Source organism: Labeo rohita, chromosome 13 (assembly GCF_022985175.1).
Source record: "Labeo rohita strain BAU-BD-2019 chromosome 13, IGBB_LRoh.1.0, whole genome shotgun sequence".
In the NCBI taxonomy this organism is placed as follows: Eukaryota; Metazoa; Chordata; class Actinopteri; order Cypriniformes; family Cyprinidae; genus Labeo; species Labeo rohita.
In genome coordinates, this window is record NC_066881.1 from 16,160,407 (window position 1) to 16,174,385 (window position 13,979).

At 36.3% G+C, this 13,979-nt stretch overlaps 1 protein-coding gene across 1 annotated transcript in view; it reads left to right on the forward strand.

Annotated features, from left to right (window-relative positions):
• Nucleotides 1-687: 687 nt before the first annotated feature.
• The window catches only part of ldb3a (LIM domain binding 3a), a 51,199-nt gene continuing 37,907 nt past the window's right edge, over nucleotides 688-13,979 (forward strand). Inside the window, exon 1 of the mRNA XM_051126131.1 lies at nucleotides 688-1,079. Within this exon, the coding sequence (XP_050982088.1) occupies nucleotides 984-1,079 (96 nt within the window). The 5' untranslated portion in view covers nucleotides 688-983. The remainder of the gene's footprint in view (nucleotides 1,080-13,979) is intronic.

The following is a 13,979-nucleotide window of genomic DNA, read 5'->3' on the forward strand; positions in this document are numbered from 1 at the left end:
TAGCATCTTGAACAGAAAATCAGCATATTATAATGATTTCTGAAGGATCGTGTGACACTGAAGACTGGCAGTGTCACACAGTCCTTCAGAAATCATTATAATATGCTGATTTGCTATTCAAGAAACATTTATTATTATTATTATCATTATCATCAATATTTTTGAGTACATTTTTTTTTTCAGGATTCTTTGATGAATAGAAAGATCCAAAGATCAGCTTTTATCTGTATGTTAAAATTGTAATGTATTTAAAGTGATGATAGGCACTTAATTTAAACAGGAGTTCACACAGTTCAATCCCAGAATGCATTGTGAATGCATGAGATAAGCTTGTTTGTGTCCGTAGGGACTGCCAGTTAATTCTGACCTTTTGTTAACCTTTTTTCAGAATCAGATTGCACTTGCAAGGAATTAAACCTAACTCTAACCCTAACCCTAACCAAAACTAGCCCAGGACCTAGATAGATGAGGCACCCTAGAAGAAAGGAGTCTAGAAAAATCTTTTAGCCTAAGAGGGGGCTATATTAGCTCTGTGAATCATGGGAGGCCTGGCATTCTGGGTGTCCCCTTACATGCCATATAAGTACCCCTTCCTCCCCCCTCCCCACAATGCCATAGTGCTATCACTCTCGGCAGAGGGGCAGCTATTCTTAGGCTGTCTGTCCAGCTCATCTGAACAGGCAAGAATCCTCTTCTTCTGGCTCATAGCTCTTCTGTGTGTTGCTCCAGTTATTTTGCGTTCGTTGCAGTTTGGCTAGGCCTGAATTGGTTGTTTTAAGCTGTTACTTTGACCCTTTTGGCCTGCAGGTTTTTTGTTTTTTTTATTGGATAGGTGTGAGTGTTACTTTCATTTTACACATTTTTTTTCCTTCTTCTGCTTTCAGAGGCTGTTTGGCACGTGCCCCGCCCCCCTCCAAATCCATTTTCCCCATCCGTTTGGAGAAATTCTGTTGCTTAAACAATACAAAGGCTTTTTTTGAACAATGACTTCATACAACGTTTCACTCGCTGGACCTTCGCCTTGGGGCTTCCGGTTGCAAGGAGGCAAGGACTTCAACATGCCCCTCACCGTTTCCAGGGTAAGACCCCCAAATCTTGGCCAAACAGACAGTGATTCATTAGTTCAGCACTGTTTACTCACATATGAATCAATGTAGATTAAGTCTATCTGAACTTCTCATTTGAGTATCATTTGAATAACAGGAAATTTAAGTGTTGCACACAAAATTGAATTGAATTCAATTCCAGTTCAAATTAGATTTTATAAACCTCCGTCTTAAATTAACTCTCTTATTGTGAGACTTAAAATGTAACCTTTGTTCATTCATTGTTGAATCTTTGTTCATTCATTGTTATCTTGGTGCTTGATACTCCTGACTTGGAGCTCATTCAGAGTTGTTTGTTATTTATGGTAATGACGTTATTCATCACATGATGATAATGATTATGCTTCTCCTGTATTATTATGCTATATCTGTCTTGATTTGGAAACTTGGGTATGGGGGTTAGGCTTGGGTATATTGGATATGTGAGGTTTGCACCACAAAGAAGTTATTGGTTCTTCGTATGTGTATGTGTATGTGTATGTGTATGTGTATGTGTATGTGTATGTGTATCACCTTTGGGTGCTGTTAGATATTGTGAAATGCATTATTTATTTTATTTTATAGTTATTTCTGCAGTTACTGAGGAGTCCTGTAAATCCATATTTCCAATGTGGATGTACAGTATTGATCGTAGTGTATGCTGTCAGTTCATTGCACTCGAGTAGATTCATCCTTGTTCTGCTGTGTGATATGAAGTCGTGATGACTAGAACAGCTAGTTCTGTGAAATTGTAGTTCGATATATACAAGGAATTCTGCATGAATGAGTGCAAAAGGGTGTTTATGAGGGCTTTATTTTGCTATTGTAAGATAGGAAGGTCAAGTATCACAGAAGGGTGAGTGCTTATTGTACTGTAGCAGTTATAGCTGTGCAAACGCACATAGTTGACCTAGTAGAAACATTTTACTTCTTGAAAACATAATGAGAACAAACCAAAGAACATTACCCTATATTGTTGGCATGAGTGTATTTGACTATAATTGTATCTGTTTGTGTGATTGTGTGGAAGTGTGTCTTCAAATAAGAGCACAGTCCACATGCGCCTATTCTCAGATGTCTAGTGAGGACAGATTCACTGCCCCAATATGTTACTGGCATTAGAAGGTCTTGAAAAAATAGATCCTCTTGTGTAAAAAATGTCAGACAGTGATCGAGCGGCGGCAATACATGCCACAAAGAGATGATGCACTGCCGTTTTGTCACCTCTGCCAACATAGTCTGCGGTTAGGAAGAATGTCTGTCCTGCTACTATCCTAGGTGGTCCATAGAGTTCCCCTCAACAGTATCGTAATGCCTGTTGGAATCTAGTGACGCTTTTCTAGGCTGTACTGGTTACTAAGAATATCTAAATCAAGAGGTGTGTGGCAGGTCTGTTTGTCTACAGGAAAAGACCAGTAGCACAGGGCCTAGTCAGTCACTGTAGAGTGACAGGTGGTACCCAGTACGTTTGTTCTGGCTGTCGTGTGGCTCAACAGGGGGCTTTTCTATAAAAGTACCTCACAGGTGTGCAGGCCTGCTGGAAAAGAGACAAGAAGTGTTCTGTTATTCTGTGTTTGAATTAAGACGTAGATTTACATCTGCTGTGAGTATCACATTAGTAGGTCTGAGGAGGATCTGTGTAACTTAAGAGGATGAATATTATTCACCAGACCACAGGAGACAGACGGCCTGGGTGCTATTTACTGATCAGCCAGTGAGAATTCCAGTTCAGTGCTGGAGACTTTGCTCTGAGTATTAAAACATGCAATGATTAACTGTACTGGACCTGTTCCTAGGCTGTTGAGATCGAAGAATAATTATACGTACATATATATATGTATATATATATATATATATATATATTTATAAATACTTTTTAATATAATATAATATAATTGGTAGAGATGCAATGATGTACTGAGAGCCGGTTGAAAATCAATGCATGTGACTATTTAAATCGGTTGAGACATTAAACGAATCATGATACAAATTGTCATGATACAAGAGTTTGTATGAATGTATCTCTGAGGGGAAAAGTTTAGATTATATTTTCTTTTCAACTTGCCTTTGTATTATGTATACTAAAGTAGTATTTCTATGTACAGCACTGCTTTGTTTACAGCTGTAACCAAGAAAACGCTGTATTGCTGCTGTTTCATAAGCGCCGTCTGCTGTCAGTGGGTGAATTTGCGTTCTCATTCAGGCCATCTGCTGCGTGTCTTGTTCAAATGTTTTATGTAGCATAATTTCACAAATTAAAGTCAAACCTGTTTTTTTTTTAAATTATGCAGCCTAATTTAGATTAAAAACTGCTCATGCAGCATGTATGAGCATGTATGCTCTTGAACTTTTTATTCATCATGAAAAATGTATTTATTAAAAATCAAAATGATTTTTTTTCAGCATCGATCATAATGATGAGTCTTGCGCACCAAATCAAAATATTAGAATGATTTCTGAAGTATCATGTGACACTGAAGACACGAGTAATGGCTGGTAGATTATTTTAAAAATATAACAAAATAGAAAACAGTTATTTTAAATTATAATAATATTTCACTGTATTTGTTTTTTTAAAAAAGTCTTTTCTGCTCACCAAGCCTGCATTTATTTGATCCAAAGTACAGCAAAAAGAGTAAAATTGTGAAATATTTTTACTATTTAAAATAACTGTTTTTTTATGTAAATATATTTTAGAATGTAATTTATTCCTGTGATTCTAAAGCTGAATTTTTAGCATCATTACTCGAGTCACATGATCCTTCAGAAATCATTCTTCTATTTGCTACTCAAAAAACATTTATTATTATAATTATGTTGAAAGCAGCTGAGTAGATTTTTTTTCAGGTTTCTTTGATGAATAGAAAGTTCAGAAGAACAGCATTTATCTGAAATAGAAATCTTTTGTAACATTATGAATATCTTTATCTATAACATTTAAAATATATTCAAATAGAAAGCAGTTATTTTAAATAGTACAAATATTTCACAATATTTCTGCTTTTGCTGTATTTTGGATCAAATAAATGCAGGCTTGGTGAGCAGAAGAGAATTAAATAAAAAAAAATGTACTGTTCAAAAACTTTGTACTGTACTGACATATTACAGATGATATTTCCTATATTTCCTAACTTTCTTTGGCTAGTATACTGGGCTTTCTGAATTGGGTGAAATATTGTTGGCAGATGCTTCGGGGTATGACTGTGAGTGCTCCTATTCAGCGCTAGGTGCTGAAATGAGGGTTTCTCTTGGCTGAGAGCAGCTCAGACTGTAACAGATGGTACACAGAAAGCATGAACTTGCAATTCAGTTCAAACTGAAAGCAGCAGATGAGGGATATAAATACCTCTGGGTGGTTTGGATGAAAAGGAACTCCTAAGGAAATAATACTTTTATCTGGAGAATGCATTAGACAGTAATTAAGTAACAACAACAAAGAGACATTGGCAAATGGTAGATATAGTTTTGGAAGTTATCCCAAAAAATTACTAAATTATATTTGTCTTGTCTATGAACTCACTAAATGCATTTAAACTATGCATGTTTATTAAGTTTTTTACTTTATTCAAACAATGGAAATTGTAATAATCAAACATTTGCATTATTCATATAGAATAGCACAGATGAGAAAATCATTTGTCCCATTGAACTGAGTGACGGTAGAAGGAAAGGGGTGTTGGGACCGCCAAAGTAAAAAGGAAAAGTTATGAGGTTACCCAGCACTAAATCACCTTATACTTACAGTAATGTTCTGTGACATTTCATTTGACACTTTGGTGTCATTAGAAATGTGTTTGCCTCTGAAAAGATGTTACAGTTAAATGTCAACAGGGATCCACTGTTTAGCATCTGCCAAATAGTTTGAAGATGTTTCATCCGGTGAAGGGCATTTGCAGTAGCCTAATAATATAAAACTCAGCATAATATTATTGTGGGCTCTCTTGACGTACCCTAATGCACCAACTGGTGGAATAGTGTTTCACCTTTGTGAAGTGATATTAGGGTGTTCAAATATGGACGTTTCAAATTAAGGGCTACTCTCATTCGCATGGTATTCACTGAGCATCCAGTTAAAGCTTGTGAAGATTGAGTTTTATGGTTGGCTTGAATTTGATCTGCATTAATACTATCGGCGTGTTGGATTAATGACACAAATGTAGCTGTCTCTTCACTTGGACTGCGTTCAAAGTTGTTGTTTTTTTCAAGTTCTAGAAATAGCACGACACCCCTGGTAAGAGCATTCCCAACAGTGTTGATTTTCATTGTGACTTTCCAGTGCTGGACTGCTTAAATGACATCTCTCCACACGCCTATTCTCTAATGAGCCCAGGGAAATTGTTCATTCCAGTCAGTCTTCAGGAAGATTGATGCTGGCAGATGAACACAAATCTACTTCATTTTTAAAGCTAATTATTGCATTCTTTGTTCCCTGAGCTAGTTAAAAAGAAAAAGGGCCTTTAGGGCCAGATTTACTAACAGCTTGCACTAATGCAAACCATCTTTTGGCATTAAAATAGTACTGGATTTACTAAAGACGCACAGGGACGAATTAGTGCTGAAAAGACACGGACACAGTTATTTTTGTGCCTGACCTTATTGAATATGCATTTGTAGGAGTTCCCCTTCAGTCGTACTCTATGACGTTACGTCATAACTGACGTATTTGGGGTCCTACTTGGGAGCCCAAATACGTCAGTTATGACGTAACGTCTCCGTTCCCTCCTTCAGGGAACGAGGGTTACAGTTGTAACCGAGACGTTTCCCTTTCAAACAAAAAAATTATGGGAGTAGAGTATTAAAATGAATCACACAATGTGATTTACTAACATTTGCGCTCGTCAAATTACTGGTATTTGCGCCATTATTTAACGCCCAAAAAAGCAGGTGGTAATTTGCGCTGCTCTTGGTAGATTATGGAAATGATCAGGGTTGCATCTGTGTTCTTTAATGTGTGCATTGTCAGTAAAACGCACACAGAATTTTCCCCTCCCATCTGCGCTTTTATGAAAATATGCGCTCACCCAGGGTTGCCAGGTTTTTACAACAATACCCGCCCAAGTAGCCCAGTGGCGTTTCGAGGGGGATCCCTGGTAAAACTTGCGTTCTGAGGGGTAAAATACATGTTTTTCCCATGGGTAAAATTAGCATTCCAGGGGCTAAATAATGCGTTATTGGGGTCGCTTCAACCCACGGATATGAAAAACAACCCGCAGCAACAGTGTTAAAGGAGAAGTCCATTTCCAGAACGAAGATTTACAGATAATGTACTCACCCCCTTGTCATCCAAGATGTTCATGTCTTTCTCTCTTCAGTCGTAAAGAAAACGATCCCAGCCAAGGAAGAAGGGTCTTATCTAGTGAAACGATTAGTTATTTTCATAAAAATAATACAATTCATATACTTTTTAATCTCAAATGCTCGTCTTGTCTTACTCTCCCTGAACTCTGTTTTTTTTCCGGTTCATGACAGTTAGGGTATGTCGAAAAACTCCCATCTCATGTTCTCCCTCAACCTTAAAAATTGTCCTATATCGCTCTTTTACCTTTTTTGTTAAGGGTGTTTGATCTTCTTTGCATGTTCACTTTGCATAGACTGGGCCAGTACTTCTGCAGCGATGTAGGATGATTTTGAAATTATTTTTGAAGTTGAGGGAGAAACTACGATTGGAGTTCTTCAACATACCCTAACTCTCTTCAGCCAGAGTACACAGAGTTCAGGGAGAGCAAGACAAGTCGAGCATTTGAGATTAAAATGTATTTGAATTGTATTATTTTTATGAAAGTAACCGATCCTTTCTCTAGACCCTTCCCTTATATTATTTGTCAATTTTTGTTCTGGAAGTGGACTTCTCCTTTAAAGAAGCCCAGAACTTGGCAACACTGGCTCTAACACTAATTTCCCCTGTTTAGTAAATCTGGCTCTTAGTAGCCTTTTCAGTCTTTTATGCTTGCTTTATTTTTGTGTAACGTATGTCTTATTGTATTTATAAAATATTTTATAATATATATTTTCTCTGGTCTCATTGCAAACAATTTGTATGTTTTAGCAACATACATTACCCTTCAATTTTAATTTTAAAGAAATTAGTAAGAATAAATGTGAAATTATCAAGGATACAGTTGATCATAAATAACAAAAACAACAACAACAACAAAAAAAAAACTTTTAGAGTAATCCTAAAAAAGTGTTTTCCACAAAAATATTAAGCAGCACATTTCTAATAATATAATAAAGATTTTTTTTATTGAGCAATAAATCAGCATATTGATTTTGCTTCTAAAGGTTCATGTGACAATAAAGCCTGGAATAATGGCTGCTGAAAATTCAATAGAAAACAGTAATTTTTATTATTTTGCAACATTGCTGTTTAGACTATGTTTGTTCAAATAAATGTAGCCTTGGTGATCATAAGAGAATTCTTTCAAAAACATAAAAAATATTATTATATTATATTATATTATATTATATCATATATTAAATTATTTTTATTTAGTGTTTTGTTTATAAAAATATAATCTGCTATAAATATTTTTTGAAAACAGTTGCATACAGTGAAAACAATGATTGATTTATTTTTTATTTTTTCAAAGTCAAAGGGTGTTTTTTTTTTATGTTTGATATCTGTTTTTGCATCATCACACTGGATAGACTATTGTTAAATGTCCATATTAAGCATCAGATATTTTCTGTTTGGCTGATTTTGTGTCATTGCACCAGGTTAAGACATGATGCCATTCAGTTCTGGTCCACCAGACTAACCTGATGATATTTATACACGCATCACAAAGCATGCAATTTATTGAACTTGATGTACTGTATTAAAGGAGACCTAATATGCCCTAATTTACAAAATATGTACAATATGTACTAAACTCTTTCATGTCTTATTGCGCTTAAACTGTGAAATACACGTTCATTTTATGTTAAAAATGCACACGAGTTAAAAGAAAAACAGTCAGTTATATCTGTGAAGGTAAACAGCTGGGAAAGAAATTGCACATTTATATTAGATGTGTGTGGCAGCAGCGTAATATACAATAAATAAATAAATAAATCCACTACTCTCTTGTTTTTTTTTTAGGCTGAGACTCTCAATAGTGTTCTGTGCTCATCTGTGCAGCCAATGACAGAACAGATAGCATGCTTTGCTTGAACATTTGCCATGGTGTTAGAACTGGTACACTGTTTACACTTGCGAAAACAGAATGGCGGCCCGTAGGTGGAAATGTGCAGATTAAGGGGCGGTAATATTATAATAAGATTTCCTTCCTACGTCATGGGGGAGCGAAATTTAACACGCTAATTTTTTCACATGCTTGCAAGAAAAGGCTTACCCAAACAAAGTTATTTGGTTGTGCTTTTTATGTTTTCTGGGTTGGTACATGCACTGGGGACCTGATTATAGCGATTAAACACTGAAAAAGTCAGATTTTCATGATATGTCACCTTTAGGTTAGAAAACAAAAACATTCGGGATGTTCTTTAGAACAAGTTTTATGACCCTCAGATAGTTGTGTTAATAATGTTGTTATATAATTCTAGTCTCTCTCAGATAGTCCCAAACCAGTAGGCAGCAAGTGCCAGTTTTGGTGTTTGCCATGAGAGCCTGAAGCTGGTGCTGCTGACAGGCAAAGCTGTTTTTAGATGGCTGTTGAAGGTCAAGTCAGTCCTGCTGGGGAAGACTCTAAGAGCTATTATATACCAACATCCACCAAGACGTCATGCTTCCGTCCAGAAATTCAGAAATGTTTGATGTTTTTAAGCAAAGCTTGTTCTTAGATATTTCAACAGGTTGGCTGTGATAAACCTTTGGTCTTTTCCACATGTGTTTTATTCATTTGGTGTTGGGCAGGTTTACTCAGCTCTTATATGAGGGGTGCTACAGCAGGGGAGGATCGGGTCACATTGCATTCATATGGTGTCGGATTCTTTTCGGTCTTGTTAGCACAAATGAGCCCATCTGGTTAAGTACTCAGGCCTCAATCATAAGTGAGTACTGCTACTTTGCTCTTATGTAACTGATAAAGTCTTCACCATTTCAGATATTTTGATACCAGGACTGTCAATTCAAAGCATGATTGGGACAGATCTTATTGTGTTAACTAGGCTATTCTAATTCAAAACTTAATTTAATTTAAACTAAGAAAATAGATTTTTTCTTCTGCGGAATGCAAAAAACATTCTGAATGCTGTTTTTCATACCATTTTACATGTAATACAATGAAGTAATTTTAGCTTTTAAAGAAATAGATTGCTTCCAGAACAAACATTTACAGATAATTTACTCACCCCCTTGTCATCCAAGATGTTCAGGTCTTTCTTTCTTCAGTCCTAAAGAAAGTATGTTTCCTGAGGAAAACATTTCAGGATTTTTCTCCATATGGTGGATTTCTGTGCTGCCTGCAAGTTTGAACTTCCAAAATGCAGTTTTAATGCAGCTTCAAAGGGCTCTAAATGGTCCCAGCAGAGGAAGAAGGGTCTTATCTAGCAAAATGATCGGTTATTTAAAAAAAAAAAAAAAAAAAAAAGTACAATTTATATACTTTTTGACCACAAATGCTCGTTTTATCTAGCTCTGTGATGTGCATACGTACTCCGTGTAATCCGGGTCAATACAGTTAGGGTAGGTCAAAAAACTCCCATCTCATTTTGTCCTTCAACTTCAAAATCGTCCTACATTGCTGTTTTACCTTTGTAAAGGATGTTTGACCTTCTTTGCACGTTGACTTTGTAAACACTGGGTTGGTAATTCTGCAGCGATGCAGGGTGATTTTGATTAATTTCTGAGGGCTCATGTGACACTAAAGACTGGAGTAATGGCTGTTGAAAGTTCTGCTTTGCATCACAGAAATAAATTACATTTTAAAATATGTTACAATAGAAAAAAACTGTTGTTTTAAATTGTAATAATATTTCAGAATATTACTGGTTTTACAGCCTTGGTGAGCATAAGCGATCTCTTTCAAAACTGTTGAAGAAAAAATTACCAACCCCAAACTTTTGAATGGTAGTGCATACTAAGTGTAATAGGATATTCCCTAAAGAAAAATAGTGAGACTGTATCCATTATCCTTTGTCTTGATTTTATCCATCAGAAATTAATTGGATTCTGAAACGAGGAAAGATTACAGTCATATTTTGCACTGAAATGATGTGCAAAAGCAATCATGCACAATAAGACCAAGTATGTTTATTAAGAAAGTATATATTGTGCATTTTGATTTCATGTTCTGTCTAGCCATCAAAGATTTCTCTCTAGTTTTCTCTGTGGCCTACTTTCCCCCTGTGATTTACTTGACCCACAGAACAGCTCCTTTGTGCTGTTGTGAGTGAGCAGGAGATTTGAGCTGGCATATCAGCCACTCATTCATCCAGGCATCAATTGGAATGAGCTAGAATGGAGAGTTAATGCATGTTTTGTGTGCCAGGCCTGGTAATCCTCCCTTCAGTCTCTCCAAGCCTTTGTTTTCCCATGCTCCCTTCCTTTTCCTTTTGCTGTTAGTTTTGCTAACCCCAGCACAAAGCAACAGTATCGATGCATTGACTACAACAAGTAAATCTGAATTATAAATGTTTTCCAAAACGTCTTTATCCATATCTTCTTCTTTGCCATTAAGGATTTATATTATGTTGTCTAATATCCAACTTTTAAATAATAAAGCCTTACAGTGACAAATTACCCAGTAAACCCAGGCATCATTTATCATTCCAAACCTGCATAACGTCATTTTAGGCTGATGTAATCCCTTTAATTTGTAGCACAGGTCATTTTATGGGGATGTTGCCCCTAGCACATGAACATTACTATCATAGTGGCCTTTCTGAAGGTGGCAGGACACTCCCCCTGCTAGATGTGGCAATTAGACTTGACATTTATAGAGGAAGAAGACTCTTAAAACAACCCATGCACACAAGTAGGTAGCACCCATTCACACAGACACAATTAGAGCAGCTGTCAGGCAGGAAAAAGACTGCAATTGCTACCCACTGTGGATAGTTATATATACAAAACACCTTTTTGTAAGAAGGAGGAAGTCGTTCAAATCTATTTTTGACTCATCGTGGCCAACTGTGAGCATAATCATTCCATCCTCGAAAGGTTGGACGTTAGATTCTGACCGATACCCATGCAGACCAGCAGAGTTTTTTTGCTAAACCTAGTGACGCTTATTTTTACAGGCTTGTACCTCAATAAGCATATGAGACAGACTTCAGTTATTTGTGAGTTTGTGCCAGAGGATAGGAGCACTCGAGTTGGGGGCTGCAGTTATATTGGGTTCATAAACATGGTCAGTGAACTTGAGCTGGTTGATTTTCATTTGAGAAAATGCTTATCAAAAACTGTGCCACAGCAGAATGCAAGAAGGTCAAATACAATCTGTCATATTTGTCCATGAGTATGTGTGAAGTGCCTGGATATATGGACCATCCAGGTGTCGGATTGCATTGATCATGTTAAACTCATCCACAGTGTGGACGTGACCACAGTAGTGGAAACACAGCTGTCACATACCGATACATTTTTAAAGATATTACACACACAGTAGACACACGTTGCAAGCTTTTCCCAACCACGACACTGATTTATGAGATATTGAAGACTGAATTATCAAAACAAGATTAAATGCAGGATTTTTCAAGTTTTATGATTTTGTGTAAAAATATGCGTAATGGATAAACATGATCAAACAAGATAAGCACAGCTCTTATTGGGAGCAGAAAGCATAATCAAATTAACTAAAATATTTCATAAGCAAACACTCAAGGGGTGCAGTCAAAGATTACATGTTGGCTTAACAATTATCAGCTTTACACTAGTAACTAGATATCCTTGATCCATGATAGTTTTAATCTTTTTCATTACTAGTTTATCCCTATATTATTAATTGTCTCGCCTTTGATGTATCTGGATGAGTCTGTAAAAAGTATCTGATGAGAATAACGGCAGTAACAATAAAGTTGTGGCCACATTTACCATTGTAGTGCTGATTTCAAGTGATTTGGACGTGTGATATTCACTGCAGTGACCGACAGAGAACTGATTGGTTTGAAAATAAATTCAGTGTAAACTGTCCATCATACAGTACATTGGGAAAAAAATTGGACCTTTTTTGCTAATGTGACAGTACCTTAAAAAACAAAGTTACCCATTCACATGGCTAAATTAGCATGCACAGTCTATTAACTTGTCACACTTAAATGAGAAGTCCACTTCCAAAACAAAGATTCACAGTAATGTACTCATCCCCTTATCATCCAAGACGTCTTTCTTTCTTCAGTCGTAAAGAAATTATGTTTTTTGAGGAAAACATTTCAGGATTTTTCTCCATATAATGGACTGCTATGGTGCCCCGATTTTGAACTTCCAAAAGCCAGTTTAAATGCGGCTTTAAATGATCCCAAATGCGGTTGTAAACGATCCCAGCTGATGAAGAAGGGTCTTATCTAGCAAAACGATTGGTTGTTTTCATTAAAAAAACACAATTTAAATACTTTTTAATCTCAAACGCTCGTCTTGTCTTGCTCTGCCTGAACTCTGTGTATTCTGGCTCAAGACAGTTAGGGTATGTTGAAAAACTCCCTCAACTTCAAAAATAATTTCAAAATCATCCTACATCGCTGCAGAAGTACCAACACAGTCTTTGCAAAGTGGACATGCAAAGAAGGTCAGACACCCTTAACAAAGGGTAAAACAGCAGTATAGGATGATTTCGAAGTTGAGGGAAAACATGAGATGGTATTTTTTCGACATACCCTAACTGTCACAAATCGGAAGAAAACAGTCCAGACAGAGTAAGACAAGATTGGCATTAAAAAGTATATAAATTGTATTATTTTTTTGAAAATAACCAACCGTTTACAACCGCATTTGGGATCGTTTGAAGCTGTATTTAAACTTTGAAGTTCAAAATCGGGGCACCATATCAGTCCATTATATGGAGAAAAATGCTGAAATGTTTTCCTCAAAAAACATAGTTCACCCAAAAATGTCATATGGGCTATTTTATTAATGACTACCTTTCTGGGCCTTGGTAATTGTGTTGCTGTCTATGCAGGGTCAGAAAACTCCCGGATTTTATCAAAAGTACCTTGATTTGTGGATGACTGACGGTCTTATGGTTTTGCAACAACATGAGGGTGGGTAATCAGTGACAGAATTTTCAATTTTGAGTAAACTATCCCTTTAATATGTATGTGTTTGACCAATCAAATTAGAGAACTATAACTAACTGTTGCATAATGGGATTTGTAAGTGTCTGTAGTTATAAAGTCTTTTTGTATTAACAGTATTTTTCATTCCATCATATGTTATAGTCACTTAGTGGATGATGATGTTGTTTGAGCAGCTCTGCTGCTCCTTTCCATCTGTCAGTTTGGTATTCCTGCTGGACCATTTGCTGGTTTGTCAAAGGCTCAATCTAGGTACCACAGACGTTCAAAGCTTCCCAGTAGTTACCGGGAATCAAATAACAGACATTGATCAAGGTCTGACACTGTTTTAGATCATTGAAAACCAACAAAAATAGCATAACATAATTTTTAAAGATCTGGGCACATGATACTGGAGGTGATACAGAGGTCACTGGTGAAATAGTTGATTTGATTGGTCCATTAGCAATGTGGATTAGAGTGAAGCACTTCAGAAGGATAGTTCATCATTTACTCACTTTCATGTTACTCCAAACCTATATGACTTTCTTTTGTGAAACACAATAAACACAAAACATTTTGATTGCCAACATTTTGAGAAATGTTTAGTGACATTTGTCTTTTTGTCCATTATATGGACAGTTTCTCAGAATCTTCTTTTTACAGTTTCTAAACTTCAGATGTGGTTATTGTACTCTAAATTAACACCTTACTGCTTGATAGGTGTTGAATAATTGACAACAA